The sequence below is a fragment of the Carassius auratus genome, chromosome 34 (assembly GCF_003368295.1).
Source record: "Carassius auratus strain Wakin chromosome 34, ASM336829v1, whole genome shotgun sequence".
NCBI classification, from domain to species: Eukaryota; Metazoa; Chordata; class Actinopteri; order Cypriniformes; family Cyprinidae; genus Carassius; species Carassius auratus.
Window position 1 is genome coordinate 19,254,929 of NC_039276.1, and position 23,390 is coordinate 19,278,318.

A 23,390-nucleotide genomic window follows, 5' to 3' on the forward strand; every position below is an offset into this window, starting at 1 on the left:
TCTTCCGGTCTTAAACTCTTACATTTCACATGAAAAATGGTAAACTCAAATGAAAAAATAAAATAGACAACTAGCTAAATACCATTGTTGACGCATTTACAAAACTCAAAATAGAAAATATAATGAGCAGTCAATATAAGAATATTGGAGCCTGAAACTCCCCAACTTCATCTTCACTCTCATGTTTCCTGTTCTATCAAGATGTTTTATTTTTGTTTTATTAGGTGAGATGTTCAATGAGATGACTTGCTGGGTTCAGGAAGACAATGAAACTTTAGTTTATTATGAGACTTGGACAGTAAAGTCAGATGCTGGTGTAAACGCCAGTGTTCTACGACTGTTCTCAGATTGTGGACCTCACATATAAGAATGACTGGATATGAGTGCTGAGCTATCCAGTCAAATTCACACATATTACACAAAGACCTATCTGTACAGCAGAGAGCTGCTGTATTTGGGAGACGACTCCAACAGTCTTCCACGAGAGACCTGGCCAGAGACATCAAGAAGTTCTTCCAGTCATTCACCAGTCTGCTGGAGGCTTTGGAAAAGATGCTGCTAGAGAAGACCTTCAATATCTACTACCACTCTTAATATTAGAAGCTGCCGATTAAATATCCTTACATTAAACTATGAGATGTCTTTACCATAACCATCATATTCTTTATTCTCGAACCGTACTAAAAATAAATATATATTTTTGCTACTAAATAAAATTTTCTAATTTCCATTCCAGATGATGTCTGATTTATCAGATGTGTTAAGTTACACTAACGCAAACATCATTTTAAATGTTATTGATTTTGCTGCACAGCTCATTTATGAAAAAAAAAAAGATCTGTAAAACATACACACATTTTTTCCACATTTATTCACCCTTATTTCAATAAAAGACAATTTTGATGTTTTTACAACACAAAAGAAATGTGATGCTTTCATATTCGCAATACAAGCAATACCCTCACTTCAGAAAAATCAATTACATAATCACTGGGTTTAACGCTTTTTGTACATTTATCTCAGTCTATGCTCTGGTTTACATTGAGTTGATGTAATGCTCAGCTTGAACTTCCAAAAAGTCAGTCTAACAGAAGGTTTTTGTGTTTCAAATTGGCAAGCTATGCGCTTCCAAAAACAATTTCAGCTGGCAGGAATCTCGGTTTACTTAATTTAGTTGCTACAACAATTTGCAAAAGCAAAAACTGCTCTAATTCTGGAAAATGGGCAAAGAAAAATGATTACATGCTATTGACTTTTTATAACTGATATAATATGCATATACATCGACAAGGAGCAGCTCACTCAAAGCTAAACCACCAATACAAGCAGATTAATAATAGTAAAAAGCATATCAATAAATTACACTGATGAGCATCTCTAATTACAAGGGTACAAAGATGCATCAAGGAGTAATTCCCACTCGTCTGAAAGAGATCAGCACATATACACTTCAAACTCCACAGAGGGTGCGCCAGAATTAAGTCTAAACACACAGCGTTTTATATACAGACACGTGGGACTTCCTTCTTAAAGGAAAACGTTTTCACTGCTTCACTCCAATACGGAATCATACTGAACTGAAACCAAGGGGCGCATGTCGTCTGTGTATCCAGACTAACGGTCGTATCCCATTCAGTTTGCCATTGCACAACGTTCCTCATGCAATCTAATAGAAATTAGAAACCAATCAACGCTTCATTCTGTCATTCTTTTCTTCCGAATATTAATTTCCTTCCTCTCTGACGTACCGAAGAGCTTGAAAATATGCTGTTATTACTATTCTTCTGCACCCTCTTCCCTGCTACACCAAACTACGAGCAACAACATTCTCACCTAAACCACCAGAAAGAAATATTTCAATTTGGCATAAGGCGCATATGAAAGCACTAATGCCAAATGTATGTAATGCAAAATGCTTGAATCATGTAAAATATAAGATATAGTTCACTATCTTCAGTAACCAAAATCCCAACCCAGATGGCCGTGCACTTCTTTTAAACCTGTATTTGTGTTGGTGAACATAAGATGTGAGGGAATGGCGTTTCATGCCATTGCTGAAGATTGCTTAAAACGCTTTTAACTAAATCCCACAGTCTGTGCTCTGATATAAGAATGACCTTACTTGAGATTGAGTTTGGAAATATGGTACAATGTTGAGCCAGAGCCACCGAAGAAGAAAACCCATTTATCTTCATAAAGAATAATGAATATCTGTATCTAAATAAGTTTTCAGTTTCTTTTCTAATTTAAACTTTTTCCCCACTTTTTCTTTTCTTTCCACAAAATAATCTTAAAGTGCAACATACAGTATATACATGGTGTGGCATGTACAGCCTTTCTTGATTTAGTTTCCTAAAGGAAACGCTTCCGAAAAGATAAATTAGTAAATCTTACAAAATGTCCAGGTTATACTACACCTCGAAAATCTAAAATACAAAGTTTTTATTCATAAATAACATTAATTTTCTTTCCTTTTGCATTGTGATCTAAACTGTAAAATACTTAAGATTCTGGCGGGATTAAATATAGATCATAGTGGATTTTGATGCACTGCCATATGCTGATTACAATCACTTTATTACAGTAATGAGAATGTAATTGGATTAATAAGTCAAACAATAATAATCATATTGAGAATGACTGGAAACAATGCTTAAATGTTATTAATGGTAAAAAAAATTTAATGGTCCTTAAATGTGCTTCATCTCTTTTTGATCTAATTCAGAGGAATTATAATGTTCTGAGTTTTAATAAGAAGGTGAAATGTTATTTTTTTATAAGACTTGTTAAATGGAGATTTACCACAACATGTCATTAAGAAATGGTTCACTCAAAAATGGAAATGCTGTCATCATTCACTCACCCTCATGCCATTTTACAAACCTGTATGACTTTCTACTGTACAAAACATACATACATATATAAATATATTCACCATTCTTAAAAATATCTTCTTTCATGTTCCAATAAGCACTTAAGGGTGAGTAAATAACAACATTTTCCTTTCTGCATGAACTGTCCCTTTACAACGGTCCACGTTCATTCATTATAGCAGTGCGGGACTTTACATCTCAATTCACATCTATGTACAAACCTTGTGAAGCGACTTGGAAACCATCGAGTCAAGATTACCAAACTTTTTATAGTCTTCTGAACACATTTCACCAGGTGGGCATCATATCTGGAAACCAGACGCGGCCGAGGTGCTTGGACACTTCCCAGTGGATCTCATCCAGGCTGTATTTGTGGTCTGGGATGAGCACCTCCTCCATGATGGAGAGCTGAGAGAGACGGCGGCCGCACATCTTCACGAACTCCACGAAAGCGCTGCAGGAGACCTCGCACTCGCCCAGTCCGATGGCCGACAGGTGCTGGCAGCGCTCGGCGATACGGATCAGCTCCTCGTCCAGCGGCCGCAGACCGTTGGCACACACCACCAGCTCCACCAGACGCGGACAGTTCATGCCCACGCGGCCCAGGACCTCTTTACTGACCGAGCGGCCGAAGTACAGGTGTGTGACGGGGATCTCGTCGCGGAAAAAGGGCCCGAACTCGTCCTCGTACAGGAAGAAGTACATGACCAGGTTGAATTTGGGCGAATGGCGCACCATGGCGTCCCAGCTGCTCTTCTTGATGGTGTGGAACTGCTGGCCGGGGTTCTCGCTCACCACGTCTATGCGCAGATGCTCGAGGTGCACGTGCTTCTCGGAGGACAGCGCCAGCAGCAGCTCGTCGCTCAGTAAGTGATAGTTCAGAGCCAGCTCTCTCAGACCGTGACACTGATCAGCCACGCACAGAATACCTGCAACGACAGCAGACGGATGGGTTTCACCTGCGCTGGACACTACAAGTAATACAGAGTCTGACTAAAACCAATGAGAAACAAGATGTGAGCTTCAATGTGAAAGAATCTAATGGTGCTTGCTGTCTGTGCTACATATAAGTCTAGTCCACAAGACTTTTCTGACCCATTTCAGATTCTAGTCTGGAGAGATTTTCAATGAATAAGCAATTAATATGACATGCATCTGGCTTAGATATCATACCTGCAGGAGACACATGTGGGCAGCTGCTCATCTTCAACAGCTTGAGTGTGTCACTGTTGTTGGCCACCAGGACCTTGAGCGAAGGATCATCCACTGGCGTGTCGTCAATTTTCAGAGACGACAGAGACTTGGAGTTGACAAACACCACGGTGAGTGCAGAGATGAAGTGGGACTGTAGAGAGGAAACAATCAGACATCAGGAAACATCAGACCCATCATCCCAAAACACAGATCAGTCACAGTAACACAGGTCCTGATACCTTCGGCAGCTCCATGAAGCTCGGCCGAGCAGTGGAGATCAGCCCAAGCGTCTTCAGAGAGCAGTTGACCAGCTGAGACAGGATGTCACACGCAGCCTCCGCTGACTCTGTGCTGCTGTCCACCTGTGCACACGGACCACACACACTTAACATCAGCTCCAGCAGTAAAATACTGTAAGATTATACGCACACCTACTGATTTTTTTTATCTAAATATCTAAGGATTTCTTTTTAGGTGCATTTTCATTAAGAGCTGGGGGGTGTAAACTTTTGAACACTATGAAGATGTCAACATTTTTGTTATTTTGTTGAAATATATATATTTTTTTTCCATTTAGTTCTGCCCTTCATAAGCAACAGAAGATACTTGTATGTTTCCCGGTACACAAATTAAGTACAATTTACCTTGATCTTCAAATTCCAAAAGTTTTCACCCCCCAGCTCTTAATGCATCTTGTTTCCTTCCGGAGCATCAGTGAATGTTTGAATCTTTTTAAATAGTTGTGTTTGAGTCCCTCAGTTGTCCTCAGTGTGAAAAGATGCATCTCAAAATCATAAAGTCACTGCTGGAAAGGGTTCAAATCTGCAAAGATGCTGGAAAACTGAAGAATCTGCAGGACCTTAAAGATTTTTCTGAAGAACGCTGCTCAGTTTAACTGTTCAGAACAAACAAGGGACTCATGCACAACCATCACAAAACAGAAAGATAGTCGAGGATCATCAGGTAACAGCACACAGTATTAAGAACCAAGGGTTCCCAAACTTTTGAACAGGTTTATTTTAATAATTTCAGCAATTATTTTGTGTTGTGGACTATATGCAAACATCTTTTATGCACAATATCTCACTCAGGACAGAACTAAATAAAAAAATAACATGCATTTAGTATGAGCTCTCTTATTTTTTTTTAAATTGTTCACATTTTCACAGATTCTGCAAGGGGTTCCCAAACTTTCGCAGGCCACTGTATATTTTAGAATATAAATATTTTCAGTTGTATTTTGAAGATGCACAAATGTCTTACAGTTTTGGAATGACATGATTGGGGCAAGTGGACGATGCCAAAACGGTATAGTTCACCCAAAAATTTAATTTCTTATCCAGATCACGTTGTTTTAAGCCTGTATAGCGCCTTTCACACTGCCATTCCGGCAAATACACGGGTAAAGTGCTCCTGCAATTGTTCCCGGGTCGCTAGATTTTGCACTTTCACATTGCCAGTGATGACCCAGGATGTGTGCGTGCTTTCACACACAACCCTTGAAGATCCCGTAACGACATGTGACATCAGCGCGTGACGTGTAATGTACGAGTCGAAAACATTAGGCAATGTTATACTTTCACTGAAGCAAGCAAACGATCTCGGCGTCAGCGCGGAAAATGAGGAACTAACTGATCTCTGCTTTATTACAGTTTGCACATATTTTTTCGTTGTGAATGTTGACCTTTCTTTAAAACAGCCGGTAAAAGAGTCGCGCGATAACGTGCGTCATCACTTCGACACAGAATTAGATCTGGGTTTTGTTCACACAGCACTTGTCCCGGGTTGAACCCGGCAATGTTACTAGGTCCCCTACCCGGGTTCAATGCCGGAATCAATCCCGGGATGTGTTTGCTTTCACACAGAAGGCAACCCAGCAATGTTCCGGCAATTTGCCGGGTCCGACGCGCAGTGTGAAAGGGGCTTATGATGAAAGAGGATCTATTCAAGAATGCTGGTAACCAAAACAATTTAGGTTCCCACTGCCATCCATCAGAAACCAACACTGTTTGGTTACCAGGATTCTTTGAAACATCTTAATGCTCTGCAAAAACAAAGAGAAAGACATACAGTTTTGAAAGAACATGATTTGGGTCAGTAAATTTGGCCAGAAATTTCATGTTTGGGGCAACGGCCCCTTTAAGTTGGGCATGATTAGTGAGCTGTAATGTTTATAGCGGTAATGTGGAACCGTCCTCTTCCTCGTGAGCCTCTCACCTTGAAGCTGACGTACTGTAGATGATTGGAGTGCCTCTTGATGATTTGCTTTATCAGGTCAGGATGGGTGGCCTTCAGGTAAGAGCTGGCCGGCTGGTTGAGCTCAAACTCAAAGCACCTCCACAGCTCGGGCATGTGGAAGGCCTCGTTCCAGCCGCGGCAGACCTGCGAGGCGAAGGCGCGGTCCAGGAGAGGCAGGAACTGGAAGATGTGGAGCAGGATCTCCTGCGGCAGGCAAGCCCAGTCGGGCGGCAGATCTCCAGAGTCCACTGTGGGCTGTCTGACCCTCTTGCAGGAGTCCGTCGGCCCCTCACAGGATGAGGGACTGTCTTCACCATCTCTGCTCAACCTCCTTTTCATTCTCGAGGGCCTGAGAGAGCTGAGAAGCATAAGAGGTATAAAACAGGCCTAGTGCAAACAAACACAGTCACAGTGGCAGATGCAAACATGCAGAGGCACATTTGAACACATGCAACCTAAAACACGTTTATTTGACAGGTTTGGCAATATTTATTACATTTAAATGGATTTGGACGTTCCTGAGAACGAGTTAAACTGATTTAATGCAATTACAAACTAATTCCTGTTTGGCTCTAAAGCATGTTCGCAGCGATTTTAAGTTTCGTTATACTCGAGACTAACCAGCTAGCATTGGTTTTAATTAATAGAAGCCACTGAACTGACGCGGGGAAGATATTATTCGTGAATAAACACGTTATTAACCTAGATAACACAATGCATTCACGCATTCAGTCACAGAGACGGTGATCCAGTTAGATTAAACCAACAACAACCTTACTGCGCAGCTGCAAATCCCAAACAATCGTTAAGTTACCTGTTTTGCGTGTTACTCATGTTGTCTCCCTTCAGATCGATCGCAAACAGTTGAAAAATAAGCAAAATCCCGACTTCTCTTCTGAACGTCAGCCCGGACCGGAACCTGAACACATCCGCGCGGCGCAGAGGACACACATTGGGGACGAATGGGTGAATTTAGGTCGTTTTACGCTGTTGTTTTCACGGGAGTCTGGGTGCGTGCGTCTCGGCGATGTTGCTAGTTGACCTACTTTTCTGGCTGAGCTCTGTACCGCGGGAGATCTCCGTGTCCCCGCCTTCCTCCGGCTGGAAATGGCGGAGTTGTTGTCTAGCGAGAGCGGCTTATGACCAGACTCTTCCTCCAGGGGCGCACTGCGGCTCAAAAACCGAGCCCTTCATAAAACAGCATTCAGTACGATAGGCATTCATAAGTGTACACTTTTAATGCGCGGCTCTAATTATTAGTATGTGGAAACGTGCTAATAGGAAGCCATCCAATCATTCGCTAGTGTCTCGATGTGTGCTTGCTCACCCTACTTGGAGCAGCGCGGAGAAAAGTAACACGCACCACGTGACAAATGTTGTTATTATTGTGCTTTCAAATCCGCCAGTTTACTTAAATGCGCATATACGATTTCAAACTTATTTTGTAGATAATGTCGGTGTTAGGTGTGCCATCTGATTGTATTTACGGAGTCCAAACATAACATTTTAAAATCCCCTTTCATCACGTCAAAGTGCAGTATGTTATGACACGAAGTACATTGCATATAAATGGCTTGCTCGCATCTGTTTTGCATTCTGGATTGTGATTGGTTTTATCGCGCGCACACACACAAACAGACAGTGTTGCCAAGTCCGTAATTTTCCCGCGGAACTGTCTCGGCTACTTTAACATACATTTACATTTATTCATTTAGCAGACGCTTTTATCCAAAGCGACTTACAGATGAAGACAGTGGAAGCAATCAAAAACAACAAAAAGAGCAATGATATATAAGTGCTATAACAAGTCTCAACTTTAACACTATGGTTGCGGGTTGTTTTTCATGTCCGGTCCCAATAACACGATATTTATCCCCTGGTTAAATACAATGCTGATTTTACCAGGTGAACCCTACCAAAAATGTGCATTTTACCATTGAGAATGCGTTTGGGTGGGGTTTGTTGTAAAAACCTGGCAACCCTGCACACACATACTAGTATTGTTCAAAATAATAGCAGTACAATGTGACTAACCAGAATAATCAAGGTTTTTAGTATATTTTTTATTGCTACGTGGCAAACAAGTTACCAGTAGGTTCAGTAGATTGTCAGAAAACAAATGAGACCCAGCATTCATGATATGCACGCTCTTAAGGCTGTGCAATTGGGCAATTAGTTGAAAGGGGTGTGTTCAAAAAAATAGCAGTGTCTACCTTTGACTGTACAAACTCAAAACTATTTTGTACAAACATTTTTTTTTTTCTGGGATTTAGCAATCCTGTGAATCACTAAACTGATATTTAGTTGTATGACCACAGTTTTTTTAAAACTGCTTGACATCTGTGTGGCATGGAGTCAACCAACTTGTGGCACCTCTCAGCTGTTATTCCACTCCATGATTCTTTAACAACATTCCACAATTCATTCACATTTCTTGGTTTTGCTTCAGAAACAGCATTTTTGATATCACCCCACAAGTTCTCAATTGGATTAAGGTCTGGAGATTGGGCTGGCCACTCCATAACATTAATTTTGTTGGTTTGGAACCAAGACTTTGCCCGTTTACTTGTGTGTTTTGGGTCATTGTCTTGTTGAAACAACCATTTCAAGGGCATTTCCTCTTAAGCATAGGGCAACATGACCTCTTCAAGTATTTTAACATATGCAAACTGATCCATGATCCCTGGTATGCGATAAATAGGCCCAACACCATAGTAGGAGAAACATGCCCATATCATGATGCTTGCACCTCCATGCTTCACTGTCTTCACTGTGTACTGTGGCTTGAATTCAGAGTTTGGGGGTCGTCTCACAAACTGCCTGTGGCCCTTGGACCCAAAAAGAACAATTTTCCTCTCATCAGTCCACAAAATGTTCCTCCATTTCTCTTTAGGCCAGTTGATGTGTTCTTTGGCAAATTGTAACCTCTTCTGCACATGCCTTTTTTTTAACAGAGGGACTTTGCGGGGGATTCTTGAAAATAGATTAGCTTCACACAGACGTCTTCTAACTGTCACAGTACTTACAGGTAACTCCAGACTGTCTTTGATCATCCTGGAGGTGATCATTGGCTGAGGCTTTGCCATTCTGGTTATTCTTCTATCCATTTTGATGGTTGTCTTCCGTTTTCTTCCACGTCTCTCTGGTTTTGCTCTCCATTTTAAGGCATTGGAGATCATTTTAGCTGAACAGCCTATCATTTTTTGCACCTCTTTATAGGTTTTCCCCTCTCTAATCAACTTTTTAATCAAAGTACGCTGTTCTTCTGAACAATGTCTTGAACGACCCATTTTCCTCAGCTTTCAAATGCATGTTCAACAAGTGTTGGCTTCATCCTTAAATAGGGGCCACCTGATTCACCCCTGTTTCTTCACAAAATTGATGACCTCAGTGAAAGAATGCCACACTGCTATTTTTTTGAACACACCGCTTTCAACTAATTCAACTAATTGCCCAATTGCACAGCCTTAAGAGCGTGCATATCATGAATGCTGGGTCTCATTTGTTTTCTGAGAATCTACTGAACCTACTGGTAACTTGTTTGCCACGTAGCAATAAAAAAATATACAAAAAAACTTGATTATTCTGGTTAGTCACATTGTACTGCTATTATTTTGAACAATACTGTATATGCCTAAACCAAAGCCCAAACTTAAATGTACCTAAATAAACCGCGTTGCTATTTCGGGAAAGAACCTCTTTAGACGTACCGTGTGAGAAACGACCAATGAGACATGAAAGAAAAGCACAGGACGCTCCTTTCTTAATGTACCTTGCTGAACAGAGAACCCGGTTTATTATTACTACTCAGCTCCATTCACAGATAATTATACAAAGCAGATTCACAAGTTGCAATTTTTTTTCTGTTAATCACACCTCACAAACAATCCTCCCTATATGCCTCCAAAAACAACCACAATTTCTAATATAGCTCTCGTTTTGCCTCACGGTCCTTTGATTCGGTGTGAAGACCGGCCCCAAGGACAACATACTCACCTTCGTTTTAAAATGACAGAAAAGGGTTTATACCACGTCATTGAGACAACAGGGAAGACACCGCAGACAACAAAGCCCTCGATAACGACCTGACTACAGAAAAGATAGCACACTTACAGGGGAAAACACAACAGCGTGTGTATCACTGTAGAAAATGTACAGTGGCTTTATTGACATACATTCCATATGTTTACATCTGCGAGGAGGAGGCACACCCAGTATTGCACTTCATTAAAAGTTCTGGCTCAAAACATAACCCAGAATATCAAACGAAACTGAAGTGAAGAGAGTAGCAACGTCGGAAAACACATATGAAGGGTTACTGCCATTATATACAAGATTAGATAAATCGTACACTATTTTCCTCCAGCGTCACATATTTAAGTCCTCTTATAGCATTTGAATCTTAACCATGATGCACTCCGAAAGTGAAGGAATACTGTACAGGATTACGAAAACAAAGTCAGTTTACATACAACAATAAAATCTTAAACGTGTATTCGAGAAGCTGAAATCATGGCCCATCCCCGGTGGTCTCGGATCCCAAAATCCTCTATACATTGTTGCCCTTCAGTGGTCAGGAGGTGTGCAACGTTTCTACAAGCCGCAGGGTTACAACGGCTGCATGCAAACACGTCACAACGTTACTTTTTTTGTTCATTCTTCAGCATCTACAGAGAGGGGAGGATGCACCCTGGAGCACAGCGGCCCATCACAGCCCCCTCAGAATGGGACGTCCGGTGTATCTGCTCTCGGGCTTCGCTGAAGAGGGAGCCGGCCGCCACAGGAGGGTGAATATATATATATATAGAGAGAGAGAGAGATCACTGTAGGCGTTTAGAAGGTATGGGCATTTCTACACACGCCACAGCCCAGAGCGAACTCCTCTCCGGTGGGAGGATGCACCACATGCAGGGGACACTCGCTTCCTTCCAACTGCTTTCCTTTTGGTCCTGTGAGGGGAGAATGAAAATGATGTCGACATGTTGTCTCGCCAGTTTGTTGGCTTAAGCAATTTCAATAACAGCTTGTCATTAAACAGAGGCCTAATTCAACAAGAGAAGGATGATACATGAGTTTCTGGGAAGCTTGGGTGCAAGCACTTATTATAACACGTATGAAGTGTTGTACCAGCGGGACAATGAGGCAGCTCTTCTTTCGGGACACTGGTCATCCTCTGGAAATCATCATGACAGGCGTTGCAAAAATGCGTCGTCCCAAAGCAGAAGAACACAGCCACAGAGCAACAGTAACGACATTTATACTCCAGGAAATCTGTCCCGTGTTTAGAGCACATCTGCAAAAAATAGAAGGCACTCTAAACAACCTCATTCCAAAGCAGTATATTCCTCACAACCATTCTCTTTATCTCCTTTTGCTGTGATTCGTCATCACAAACAGTCAATCACATGCTTAACCATAAACTCATTTAAAAAGCCATTGACTTTGGAACAAGGTAACTGGGTTTCTAGGTTTTTGGACTCATTTCTGCAGCTCTATATTGTGTTAAAAACAGAATCGTAAAACAAGCATGCAAGCACATGTTTTTTTTGTCCCACTGACCTGTGCTCTGGACACATCTGAGCACGCACCACAGATGAGCTCACGGGGATCATAATCGTCGCCTTGTCCTGCCTCGGCATCACAGCGAGCTTCTCCCCCAAAATAGGCCTGGATGAGTCAGAAGACACACTTAGCACAACAGCTGGAGAAATGGCTTCCTTATGGCATATCTTCTAAATCTCGTTTCATGCTGGAAAATAGCTCTTGCTTTACAGGAGTGAGCTGCGTTTAATCTTTTCCATTCTATTCATAGTAAACGGAGACATCCTTAAAGGGGCAGTTCAGTCTAACCCAAACTGTTCTCTTTCTGAAAGCTTCCTCAGCTATCATATAACTACACAAAACCAAAGATCGAACCTTTTTGCACTTGTAGCAGACGTAGTAAGCGTATCTGTTCATGGCAAATCCAGCGGGGTTGTTGTAGAACCGAGCTCCAGACATCGTGATGGCTTCACTCTTGTGCAGTCCTTCATACTCCAGTCTCATTAAAGCCTTCCTCCTCACGTCCTCATACAGCTCTTTGATGGGGTCCAGCAGATCTTTTAGGACGGAGTGGTTGATTTTGTTCTAAAATGGAAACGCAAAACAAGAAAGACGCATCAAATTGCAGGTACAGGAGCTGTTAAGAGTTTAGACTGGCTTTGGTTTGAAGAACAGAGAAGTCTAAATGATTGAGGACTAGATGACTGGAGAAGTCTGACATACAGTATGTAACCAGAGAGAAGACGGTCTTTGTGATTATGAAATGTCATTATGTCATATAGTTATTATTATTATTAAATTATAATATGAAAATTACGAACAATTACTGCTGTTCTATTATTTCAAGTATTTGAGAAAAATTATGATTTTAATTGACTGTGCAACAGTAAAATTACAATACCGATATTAATATCTTAATTGATTTTCAAAAATTAAACCATCAGGTTTTTATCTGGTGGAGAGAGCCCTTGTAGCTTCTCAGTCTGGAAATATGATTGGTGCACGTTCCGGAATACGTTTTTTTTAATTTCCTCTGAACTGAGCTGCCCTGAGACTCTGAAAACACTGGATTATGAGCTGCTCGCGTGTAAATGAACACAGTGCTGTCCCTCACTTTGACTCAGCACATATGTCTAATTAAAATACAATCTTTGCAATTAGATTTGTGATTTTGATTTTATTCTGATTAATCATTCAGCCCGACCTTTAACTCAAAGTGAGTCCAGACCAGCTTATTTACCTTGCAAATAGGGCAAGACATGAACCCGAAGGTTATCCTGGGCCCAAGCCAGCGGTTGTCCAGAACCCTTCTTGTGCACTGAAGATGAAATACGTGACTGCAGTCCAGCTGCACATAAACCAGGACAGACAGTTACATGCGGATCTCCTGTATGTATGTAATTCTTTATCCATCACACGCAGTGACAGTATTCTACTGTACCTGGATTGCTGGAGCAGCAGACAGAGCCTCAGTGAAGCAGATCATGCACATATCATCAGCGTCCTGTTTCAGACAGGCTGCGCTTTTGTCACAACCATGTAAACAGGGCAGACACAGCTCTTCATTTTTGACCCCTCCGCACTGGTGACCGCACGGATGAGTCTTACTGCAGGCCAGCTTTGCGTACTCCTACACAAGAATTTAAATACACCAGTATGCTTGTGAGTACACTGAGTTCCTGTGAAACATTTCACAGTTTAAAAAAAGCATATCATTCTGCCATTTTGAGTGAATACCTGACAGTCTTGGTCTGAACATACACTTCCTACTGCGGACAGCTCTGTGCCGTTCCTGGTGCCACAGAAGCGGCAGACGTCTGAACTGCTGGAAGCTGGTTTACCTGAGGGACAGTACAATAATGCCATTTTAGCTATAACTAGGCACTAGTCAAATAACAAAATATAGGACAAATACTGAATATAGGACATATCACAGCTGCGATCTAGCGGTCAGACGTCAAAAATTATGCAGGGCACAAATGCCACCAATAGTGACTAAAACGCCGCAGAGATTTAAATTATGGCGGCTAAAGAATCCCTGTTGTGAATTGCTCTCCTTTGTTATCCGTTATCTAACATTTAATATATTTCATAATATTCTGCTCCAGGATTATGTAACGCGTCTGTAGACACCGTAGTGAGCTGTAGCTGTCAGATCTGAAGATGTATTTACAGTTTCACTGGTAAGTTTTGTTGATGGTGTAGGTAATATAGGAATTAATATTAAATAAACCAAAAAATAAAAATCAGTGAAAACACTGAGTAGGAAGAAAACACTTCCAAAAACCCAAAAGGCAATATTTAAGAATCTACAGTAAGAGATATGAAATATATATTAAAATACTGCAGAAAATGAGTTGTGTTTTAATATCTTGCACATTACTTGCAGCTAATTTTGTAAATACATTTTTGATTTGGCATAACTGTTCTGACTTAGAATTAAATGGACATTTATGCATTTGATGACTTGCAGGGACACATTTGTTCAGTTCTTGCGTTCCCTGGGAACTGAACCAATCATCTTGGTGTTTCTAGTGTACTGCTCCAATTTCTTGATGTTTTGAAAAATAAAGCTCTAAAAATTAAATAAAAAAAATTTAGAGGGGAAAATACTGTATTGATAAAAATGAACAGAAGGGTTTATATGGACAAACATGTCCACTTCCCCCGCTTCTCTTCTCTTCACATTATTAACACTATAATGAACGGAGGAAGTCACCTGTGTGCTCGCGGAACTCCACCATGGCCTTCATGGTCTTAGAATCAGCCAACGCCATGAGCCAAAAGAGTTTGGTTCTCCCACAGCCTTCGTGTAGGTCCACCTTAATGGCCTCTTCCTCCTCCTTAAAGACCTGCGCATAAACCAGGGAATGTGTTGTGAAAAAACTTAAAATGATCCTTTTTCTAATTCAAACTCCACATAATTATTTCCCATCATGATTTCATTAACTTTCCTAGAAGCACAAAACATGACTGTAGAACATAAATCTTATATTTTTATGATCTACCATAATAATCTCGGTACCATTTTTTTTTAAAGCAGCATTTATTATATTAACTCTGCCCCCTGTGTTTATTTTTAACATGATGTCAAACGGACAACCGGACCGTAATTAGGTGATTTGATGTGTTTGGGCATTCAGGTTCACCTGTCTCTGGTGGGTCCGTGTGCGGCGGTGGAGATGGAGGAAACGGTCGCAGTCGGTGCACAGGTTTCCACAAGCATTACACAGAATGATGGCCGCCGTCTCCCCGTCATCATGGTTATCACACATGGGCTGCAAATTAAAGAGGTAAAGAGCTCAATCTCAGCAGAAGGACTTCATGTGCCTTTGCACTGATTCTGCTTTGTATCTATCAGACCCAGTGTGCTGTACCATCTGCTTCTGCTGCCCATCTTTGCCCATCCAGCGACCTGAAGACAGTCGGTCAACGTGGTCCTGATCCAGCACACACAGAGAGGCCAATGCGAGCCACAGCTGACGAGAGGAAGCAGAACAATTTGAAATTTAAATTCAATATGTACACATGACTCCATGACTGTAGGAGCCTAAAAGCAATCAGTTGATGTTTCATTTCATTCTGAGCATTATATGCTGAGCTGTATAAGATCACATGACATGGTAAACCCCACCCATCAATCGCCCCTGATCCTCCAGCTGAAGGATCCCGAGTAATACTGGCCTAGTTGGCAAACGTTCAGTTGTGACAGATGAAGCGTACCCGAGTGGTGGCGATGCAGCGCACTGGACAGCGATGCTCCTCTTCCATCTTAGTGAGCGCAATGATGGTCTCAGCAATAGCATTCTTAGTCACCCTGGACCAGGCATCCGAGAGGTGGCCCTGGGGTAAAAAGACACTTAAATGATGGAGGAACATTTCTATAAATTCATTAAAACACATCTGCAGACATGAAGCTGAACAGCGAATCCATGCATATTGTCGAGGCAAAAATGGTGTTTATTATTAGATGAGGCATCATTACTCACAGCAGCCATGTCTTTGACAAGTTTAATGATAATCTCAGCGATCTGAGGAGGAGTGGAGCCCTTCATCCACCAGTGACTGACTCCTCGCCGTATGTAGCTGCACAAACAGACAGAAAGATCAATGGAAAGTTAAATATATATATTCCCTTAAAGTTCATTTCAGACCCTTAATAAGATCATTTCAGACTCCGCATTTAAGAAAAAAAAGTGATAAAAATGACCAAAGAAATTAAACGGGATACTCTAAACTACAGAAAAAAAAAAAAAAAAGCTTAATTAAATGTGTTTTAATGCTTGAAAACCCCTTTCTATCTTTGACCCATATATTTATATTTTAGCTTTACTTTACTGCACTAAAATAACAAAAGTTTTGAATGATAAATAGTAGTATTTAAAATGTATAATTGAATTTAAAATCTGCAAATAAGTGGATAAAATTTATATGAGGATTCAAGCCTTCAGATCAGCTGAGATTTAAATTAATAATTTGAATCTGGCTCAGAGGAAGCTTAGAATCAGGTCTTTTTGGCATGTTTTTCTGGCAGGGACATCACCTTACAAATGGTTGTCGAAAGCAAAAATGCTATAAAATGCACGTATTTTGTGATTTTTGGAATCAACACTCCTAAATTACTAAAAAACAAGTAATGGATTCCATTCAGCAAATGTGATGCATGGTCGTGTCATTTTCACAATGACACAAAGCGAGCAAGCTGACCTGGAGTTGAAGACCATGGGCAGGGTGACTGTAGTGACCCCTTTGCCTGCAGCCGTGCCAGCTGTGCCAACTATAGTGGTGCCCTTGGCCTTGAGCTGCACAGTGAGGGCCTTTGCGATGCAGCCCAGAAACATATCTAAAATGCCCAGCTTGCTCCAGTCGCTCTTCTCTGTGGAGTGGATGATATCACTGATGTCTGCTGGCGGTAGAGCCTTCACGCCGATGACGCTGGCCAGACGCATGGGAGTGACCTCAGGAAGAACGCGTCTGAGCAGAGACGTCACCTGCACGGCAAGAACAGTGTTGCTTTCCAGATCCTGATTCTAGAAAGTCAAGTTCAAGACTAGCAGTTGTCGATGTGTTCACAAACCTGTCTCTGGACGCGTGGCGAGGCGGTGTGAAGGAGGGAGAAGAGGTCCTGCAGTAGGGTGAGCTGCTGGGCCAAGTACTGCCGCCCAACGTTAGATCCACTCAAGGCCAGCACCATAGACAACAGCTCAAAGCAGTACGCATCAGAGGAGGCGTCGTCGTCACTGGGCTGAGAGTTGGCGTTCTCCTTGCTGGAAATGGCGTGCTCCCATTCCTCCCGCACTCGCGTGGCCTCCATACGGATGGCCTGTACGATATGGGCACACACCTGAGGAGGCAAACAGTCAGGTGTGACGTAACTGGCATTTTAAGAGAAGCAATTTATAGAGACTTGGGAACAGAATATATCGCTGAATATGCGCGATGGCCGGATCAACATTCTGTCCAACGTTATATAACCAATCCAGCGGTTTTTCTGCATTTATCTTTTTTTTGGGGGGGGGGGGGGGCTGTCAAAGCCTTATTTGATCGGTGAGTGATGTAGAAAGACTGCTGCGCCTGACAGGGTGCATACGAGAGAGAGCCCCAGCTGTGCCCACACTCACAGTCTTCAAACAACACGAGCGCTGTCTTGCGCTCTCTCTCTCTCTCTCTCCCTCGTGCATATTAACCAAAATCATCAGACAAGATAGAAAAAGGGCGGAACGCCAAAGTTTCACTTGGAGCATCAGGAGATTTTTTTTTTTCTCCATGACAGGCTGCTGGCTCCGACTGTTAAGTTTTTTTTTTTTTTTTTTGGAAAAGCACTCTCTGTATTAGCTTAAAGCCCTCAAGTTTACATTGGTTACTGTATTCTTTCAATTGCTCTAAACAAGTATTTTGGGTGACCTTTTTTACTGAATGCTAGACATCAAGTTGTTGTTATTTTCATCTGAAAGAAGAACTTTTTTTCAGTAAGCTAGGCCCTATGTGTTCAGTAAGCTTGTTTCAGTAAGCTATGTGTTTTCAAGGCTTCAAGGTTTTATTGAATGCTATCTCTATACAAGTGCAAAGTAATGCATTCTTAGTCAGTCTTTTATTTTGTAATTTTAAGAGCAATACATATATACAATGTTATACATATATTGCAATGTTAAGGAATTCATGTTTTTTCATTCAGATATGTAAATCAACGTATAAATTGTTAGTAGTCAATTAATGGGGAGATAATCGAAATCGAATCGGTCTGAAAAAATTCATCGTTAGATTAATCGATGCATCGAAAAAATAATTGCTAGATTAATCGTTTAAAAAATAATTGTTTATCCCAGCTCTACTGTAGTGTTAACATTGTTTTTATCTTGGTTTAAATATGTGCTATAAATAAACAATGCTCATAAACAGATGTTGAGATTCTGAATTGAGAATTCCTAAAGAGGCTTGGACAAAGAAACAGTATTTGATAGGTCATGACTTAAAGGCGGGGTATGATATGGTTCAAAATAATTTTTTTGTCAAGCTGGTTGAAAGTAGGACCATAAAAGGTTCATCCAATCGTATCCTTCAGTCTGTGTTCCATTACATTAATGCAGACTGAGTGAGAATGGAAGGTGTTATTGTAATATTATGTGCTTTGTATTGTAATATTTTCTCAATGGTGAATGCAACATGAGGTAATCTGACAGATTTGCATTCAACTCTCCACCAACCCCATCTCTCATCATGTTTCTAGATAGACTCTGGTCTGCTGTGTGTGTTCATGTGTGTCAGAGGAGGCGTGGCTTTGGAGACTGATTTGCAGGGATGGTGGGATCACCATCTTATGCTTTCAAAGCTAATTTATCCAAAATCATCTACCAACTGAAAAAGCGAATTGATTTATTAGTGGATTGGTGTTAAATGACCTTTTCACTATTTCCAAAACAAACAACAATGTGGAGTTCAAACCATAAGCATATGCAGAATTAGTTTTACCCAATCTGAGGTTGCGTTGAAATAAATGAACTTTGGTGAATTGACCATGTGTGACTATCAGTTCAAATATCAGTTCAAATCAGTTCAGTTCAAATATAATGTGTTTTAATCCAAAATAGGAGCTTTAGGTAAGAATTACCAAAATGGTAACCTTTAAACATTATTTCTGGATAATGGCTGGTTATGAATATCTAATTGTTATAAAATATTATATTTAGCCCTAGAAAACTTGCTATGCTTTTTTTTCCAAACATACTGGTGGTCATGCATCTTTGGTATTCATACATTCACTATTCATTCATTTTACCTTTTTGGGGAAATGTATTGGTACTTCATAATCAACACTTCTATCACTTCATCATCCATCTTGGATGGATTTTTAGGCAGCTAGCTTTATTTAATAGAGAGCTGAGAGTAGTTTCGATGGTGTTACCTGTTTCTGAAGGTTGGTCAGTTTGCTCCTGCTGAAAATAATGCCAACCATGTGCTCCTTCAAGTCTGCATCAGATGTTGCCTGAAGACAAAACATTTAGAACATAATTTGAACAACTTCATCTTATGCTTCAGTGCTAGATATGGCATTGAGCAATGGTTGTTGTAACAGGCCACCAAACACAAGGGATTCTGGTACTGACCTTGTCTTCACCCTCGGGTGAGGAGAGCAGGTTCTTCTCTTCTTGTTCTGGCGTTGGTTCTGCATCACCACAAATGAGTTTTCCAAACACCTACACAAACACATAAAAATGACTTTAGCCTTGCTTTAAACAGTACCTGTGGACGAGTGTTTTACACTGCAGCGTTTGATGTATGTTGGTACTGACACTGATGATGCAGCCTTACTGCGGTTTGTGCCTTTGAGCTTGTTTACCTGTGATGTAATGAGGCGGAAGACACGCAGTGTCTCAGCCTCGCAGTTCTTCTGCTGAGTTACACTCGCTGATATCTGCCCGGCAATCTTGATGCTCTCGCCCTCCTTCCAGCCAAGCACTTTGACCTGCCGTACCCTAAGCGTGTTCTCAGGACCCTTAAGCTCGATCTTGATCACATGATGGTCTCCTCCAGGCAGCTCGCTGGTCACCCAGCCCATGTGCCTCGAGTCTAAGTCAATCTGAGACAACAAAACGTCCATTCAGTGAAAGGACCCTGGAGGCCTTGAGGGACCCCAGGCTGAGCTGGTGATTTCCATGCAGACATGCTTTCATAAGCATTTTGGTTGTTGCCTAGTAGCTCTTGGACTTCAGGACTATGAGTGTACTGCCTTTTTCAAACTTAATTAATGTTATATGCAGAAGTATAGATAAAAGGGTGCACCAAATTGTAAAAACATTCACTTTTGGATAGAAGTCCCACCTGTTTGATTCTGCAGAGATCTTCTACAGCCTTCCCACAAAGGAATATCATTGACGTGACTTTATTCTGACAGAACACAAAGCACAGGTTATGTAAATCACTAGCTGTTTACAGATGCATGCATAAATACAAAAATATTACAAAACAATTCATTCAAACTAGAAAATTGTCAGACAAAATGTCATATCTGAAGGTTTGAAGGTTATATAGGCCTTATGCACTTTAAACACTTTATAAAATGTATACCGAATTAACAGCTGGCCAACACAGAGAGTGCTATTAATATACTAAGAATGGACAGAAAAACAGAGAACACACGCAAACTCACTCCAATGTCACGAGAGTTGTCGACATGGACAGAGACATATGTCGCATTGATGCCTTTGACGCAGCTGATAGTGATGCTCTTTGTCTTGTTCTTATCTTCATCTCCGGACTCCCAGAACGTCTCGGTGGAGCCATCAGTCAGGCTGCCAATCATGGCTGGTCGGCTGGACGTTTTAATGTCTACCACGCTGGTCAGATCTTTCAGACAGGTCACCACACAAAGTTCCTGCAGTGCATGTAAAAGGTATACCTTCATTGCAATGTAGACCAATTTAGATAAAAGCTTCTGCCAAATGCATACATGTAAAAGCACCAGGAAAGAAAGTCTTGTCAATCAACACAGATGAAGTTAATGGAAAGTTTCCCACCTGACTAATCGCTTCGTATCCCGACTGTACGCTGATGTTAAAACTCTCCTCACTGTCCCCATCATCTGATTTGGACAGGATGTTGTTGATGTGGTGAAACACGTTACTCTGGTGCAGGAACTGATGATCTGATTGCTTGAATTTAAGACTCCAACATCTAGTGAAACAGCCAAACAAATACTAGATTTATACATTTCTGAAGACAATGTAGGTTGAGCGGGTGTTGTGGGTTGTTGTAATTGCAGTATGTGGTTACTAGATTGCTAATGGTGTCTCTGTGAACAGGCGATCGATACCTGAGGGCCATCTGCTGAAGTGAGCTTCCACTGGGAAGTGACATCATGAGGTCAGAGATGGTCTGGAGCAGACGGTGGAAGGTGTGGGGCAGCGGGTGAGCCGCCTCGCCTGCAATGAGAATGTCAGACAGAGGGTGCTCACAGACACCTAGATCCTTCTCCTGCAAGAAAAGACGAAAACAGTCCCATGTCAGAAAAACCTGTTCATCTCAAGTGAATAGTGACTTATTAAAAACCATTAGGTGTGCTGTCGTAAGCCCACACCTGCTCGAGGTTCTCCTTGTTCCCTTTGTTCTCTTCATCCTCCTCATCTTCCGTCTCAAAGGGAGACGGAGTCAGAGACGCCACAAAGTGCCACAGGATATCATGGAGGGAGCAGGTTTGGGTAACATTACACAGCAGCCAATTAAAAGCCTGAGAAGGAAATGAAGAACAAAAGGTTTGTTAAGAGTTCCCAGAACTACTTCTGACTAAATTTCCATTACTTCTCTAGTCAATTGTGATAATTGGATAATGATTTTAAATACATGTCTTTGCAGTGACGTCATTCATTAAAAAATAATTTAAAGAAAAACAAAAAACAGCTGTAATATATATATTAAAAGTACTTTCAATCTTATTTACTATATTTATTATTACAATACAATTTTCCATAGTATGTATTAATGTACTTTTCCATGATCCTGGGAATCCACAGTTAAATCATAGTTCATATTCAACAATGTCGGTCTATGACGACAAGAAGAGGGGGAACGAAAGAGAGAATGTCTGAGAGAACGCCGCTGACCTCCATGGCAAACACCCTGCAGGCTGATTTGCGGAGTGCATGCTTCATAGCCACCTCCAGACCCTCTAGATCATGATGCTGGATAACAAATGCCAGCACAGGCCACTGGAAGTTCCTTTCACCCTTGCTGAGAGAGCCATGGGCCGAGATCAGTCGAGACAACTCAGGAGAAGGGTGACGCAGCAGAGATGACCCAACTTCTGTAAAGATCAGTAGAAATTAACTCGCACTTAAAATTTTTAACTCAACTTTTGAATTGTAAATTATCACAATAGTAAAATTCTGTACTGGCACTGTCATTATTGCAACAGTTAGCTTAATTAATTAGACATTTGTTACGGTGTTGTACAAAGTGACAACATTACCTGCATCTCCGCTGTGTACCCTGCGTCTCGGTACTGCTTTGACCCGTGCTGGGGAGGATGAGTGCTGCTTATCATACTCTGAGGCAACCACTGAATAGGAGCGCTGGAATACTGTCCGCTTGGCTGTGTCACTGTCTGTGATTGGACTTGTTTCCAAACTAAAGGAACAAAGACATCATAAATACATAATAAGCATATCATAACATAAAATGTTCATAAGACACAGTACTTTGGGAGGTGGGAAGCTTAATAGAGTACCTTGGGGGCATGGACTTCATGTTACTTCCTGGCTCTTCAAAAACATTGGGGCAGGCGTCTGGAGTGACTGAGATGTAGGGAGCAGGAACTGACGTTGAACGCAGGTAACGCATTTCATCCTGAAACAGGTTGTCATCTTGATAGACCCCAAAGTTCTCAGTGTGTTGGCTGCAAAAAGGTCATTGAGAAAGACTCCATGAAATATCCAAAACACTGAATTACTTTAACAATGCAGCCTACAGTGATCAAGGTGAACACAAGGTATTTACCGGGCTAGCGTTTGCAGATAGAGGCAGCCCGTCTTGTTGGGTAGTTCCTCAGACACACCCTCTTTGAGGCTGGGCAGATATGCGTGGAAGGGTTTAGGTGGGTGATGGCAAAGTAGACTTGGCTCAGCAGCACTGCTCAGAGACAGCAGGTAGAGTGCATTGGCACGGATCACCTGGTGGGCCTCCATCGTGGGCAGAGCCCGTGGGGTTTTCACCTGGAGAGGTTTCTTCCTTGACTGCTTAACCTGATCCAAGAACCACAGGGTCGAACCCAAGAAAGAATTATACACTGTTTTAGACATGCGATATCTACAAATATTATGCATCTCCCTACATTGGTCATGACAGGTATACCTTTTCTCTGGCAGCTGTTTGTTTATCTCTCAGGTACTTCTCCCTACAACGATCACACACCAAGTACCAGGTGCTTCCTCCAATCCCACCATCTCCACAATTACCAGCCCAGCCTCCACAAAAGTGACCAATACTGTTATAGCCCTGACCTCCAGCATACCGCCCACAGCCTGAAAGAACACAATACGGAGAACTGATGAT

At 41.5% G+C, this 23,390-nt stretch overlaps 2 protein-coding genes across 15 annotated transcripts in view; both read right to left on the reverse strand.

The window, feature by feature from the left end:
* Positions 1–852: 852 nt before the first annotated feature.
* Positions 853–7,820, reverse strand: LOC113053458 (F-box/LRR-repeat protein 3). The gene is made up of 5 exons (XM_026218504.1): positions 7,120–7,820; positions 6,285–6,663; positions 4,307–4,429; positions 4,047–4,218; positions 853–3,802 (listed from the first exon to the last, which is right to left on the reverse strand). The coding sequence occupies exons 1-5, from the start codon at positions 7,137–7,139 to the stop codon at positions 3,162–3,164; spliced, it is 1,335 nt and encodes a 444-aa protein (XP_026074289.1). The 5' UTR covers positions 7,140–7,820; the 3' UTR covers positions 853–3,161.
* A 2,594-nt stretch (positions 7,821–10,414) lies between these two features.
* The window catches only part of LOC113053452 (E3 ubiquitin-protein ligase MYCBP2-like), an 85,351-nt gene continuing 72,375 nt past the window's right edge, over positions 10,415–23,390 (reverse strand). For all 14 annotated transcript variants that reach the window (XM_026218485.1, XM_026218481.1, XM_026218483.1 and 11 more), the window contains 27 exons: positions 23,190–23,359; positions 22,836–23,080; positions 22,567–22,734; positions 22,309–22,466; positions 21,944–22,143; positions 21,421–21,570; positions 21,157–21,317; positions 20,861–21,017; positions 20,494–20,718; positions 20,166–20,231; positions 19,684–19,923; positions 19,451–19,540; positions 19,249–19,329; positions 16,924–17,190; positions 16,554–16,837; positions 15,836–15,932; positions 15,570–15,689; positions 15,224–15,325; positions 14,996–15,124; positions 14,566–14,698; positions 13,584–13,687; positions 13,288–13,476; positions 13,087–13,194; positions 12,222–12,431; positions 11,865–11,972; positions 11,433–11,598; positions 10,415–11,254 (listed from right to left, as the gene is read on the reverse strand). In XM_026218485.1, the coding sequence (XP_026074270.1) occupies positions 11,139–11,254; positions 11,433–11,598; positions 11,865–11,972; positions 12,222–12,431; positions 13,087–13,194; positions 13,288–13,476; positions 13,584–13,687; positions 14,566–14,698; positions 14,996–15,124; positions 15,224–15,325; positions 15,570–15,689; positions 15,836–15,932; positions 16,554–16,837; positions 16,924–17,190; positions 19,249–19,329; positions 19,451–19,540; positions 19,684–19,923; positions 20,166–20,231; positions 20,494–20,718; positions 20,861–21,017; positions 21,157–21,317; positions 21,421–21,570; positions 21,944–22,143; positions 22,309–22,466; positions 22,567–22,734; positions 22,836–23,080; positions 23,190–23,359 (4,244 nt within the window). In that variant the 3' untranslated portion in view covers positions 10,415–11,138. The remainder of the gene's footprint in view (positions 11,255–11,432; positions 11,599–11,864; positions 11,973–12,221; positions 12,432–13,086; positions 13,195–13,287; positions 13,477–13,583; positions 13,688–14,565; positions 14,699–14,995; positions 15,125–15,223; positions 15,326–15,569; positions 15,690–15,835; positions 15,933–16,553; positions 16,838–16,923; positions 17,191–19,248; positions 19,330–19,450; positions 19,541–19,683; positions 19,924–20,165; positions 20,232–20,493; positions 20,719–20,860; positions 21,018–21,156; positions 21,318–21,420; positions 21,571–21,943; positions 22,144–22,308; positions 22,467–22,566; positions 22,735–22,835; positions 23,081–23,189; positions 23,360–23,390) is intronic.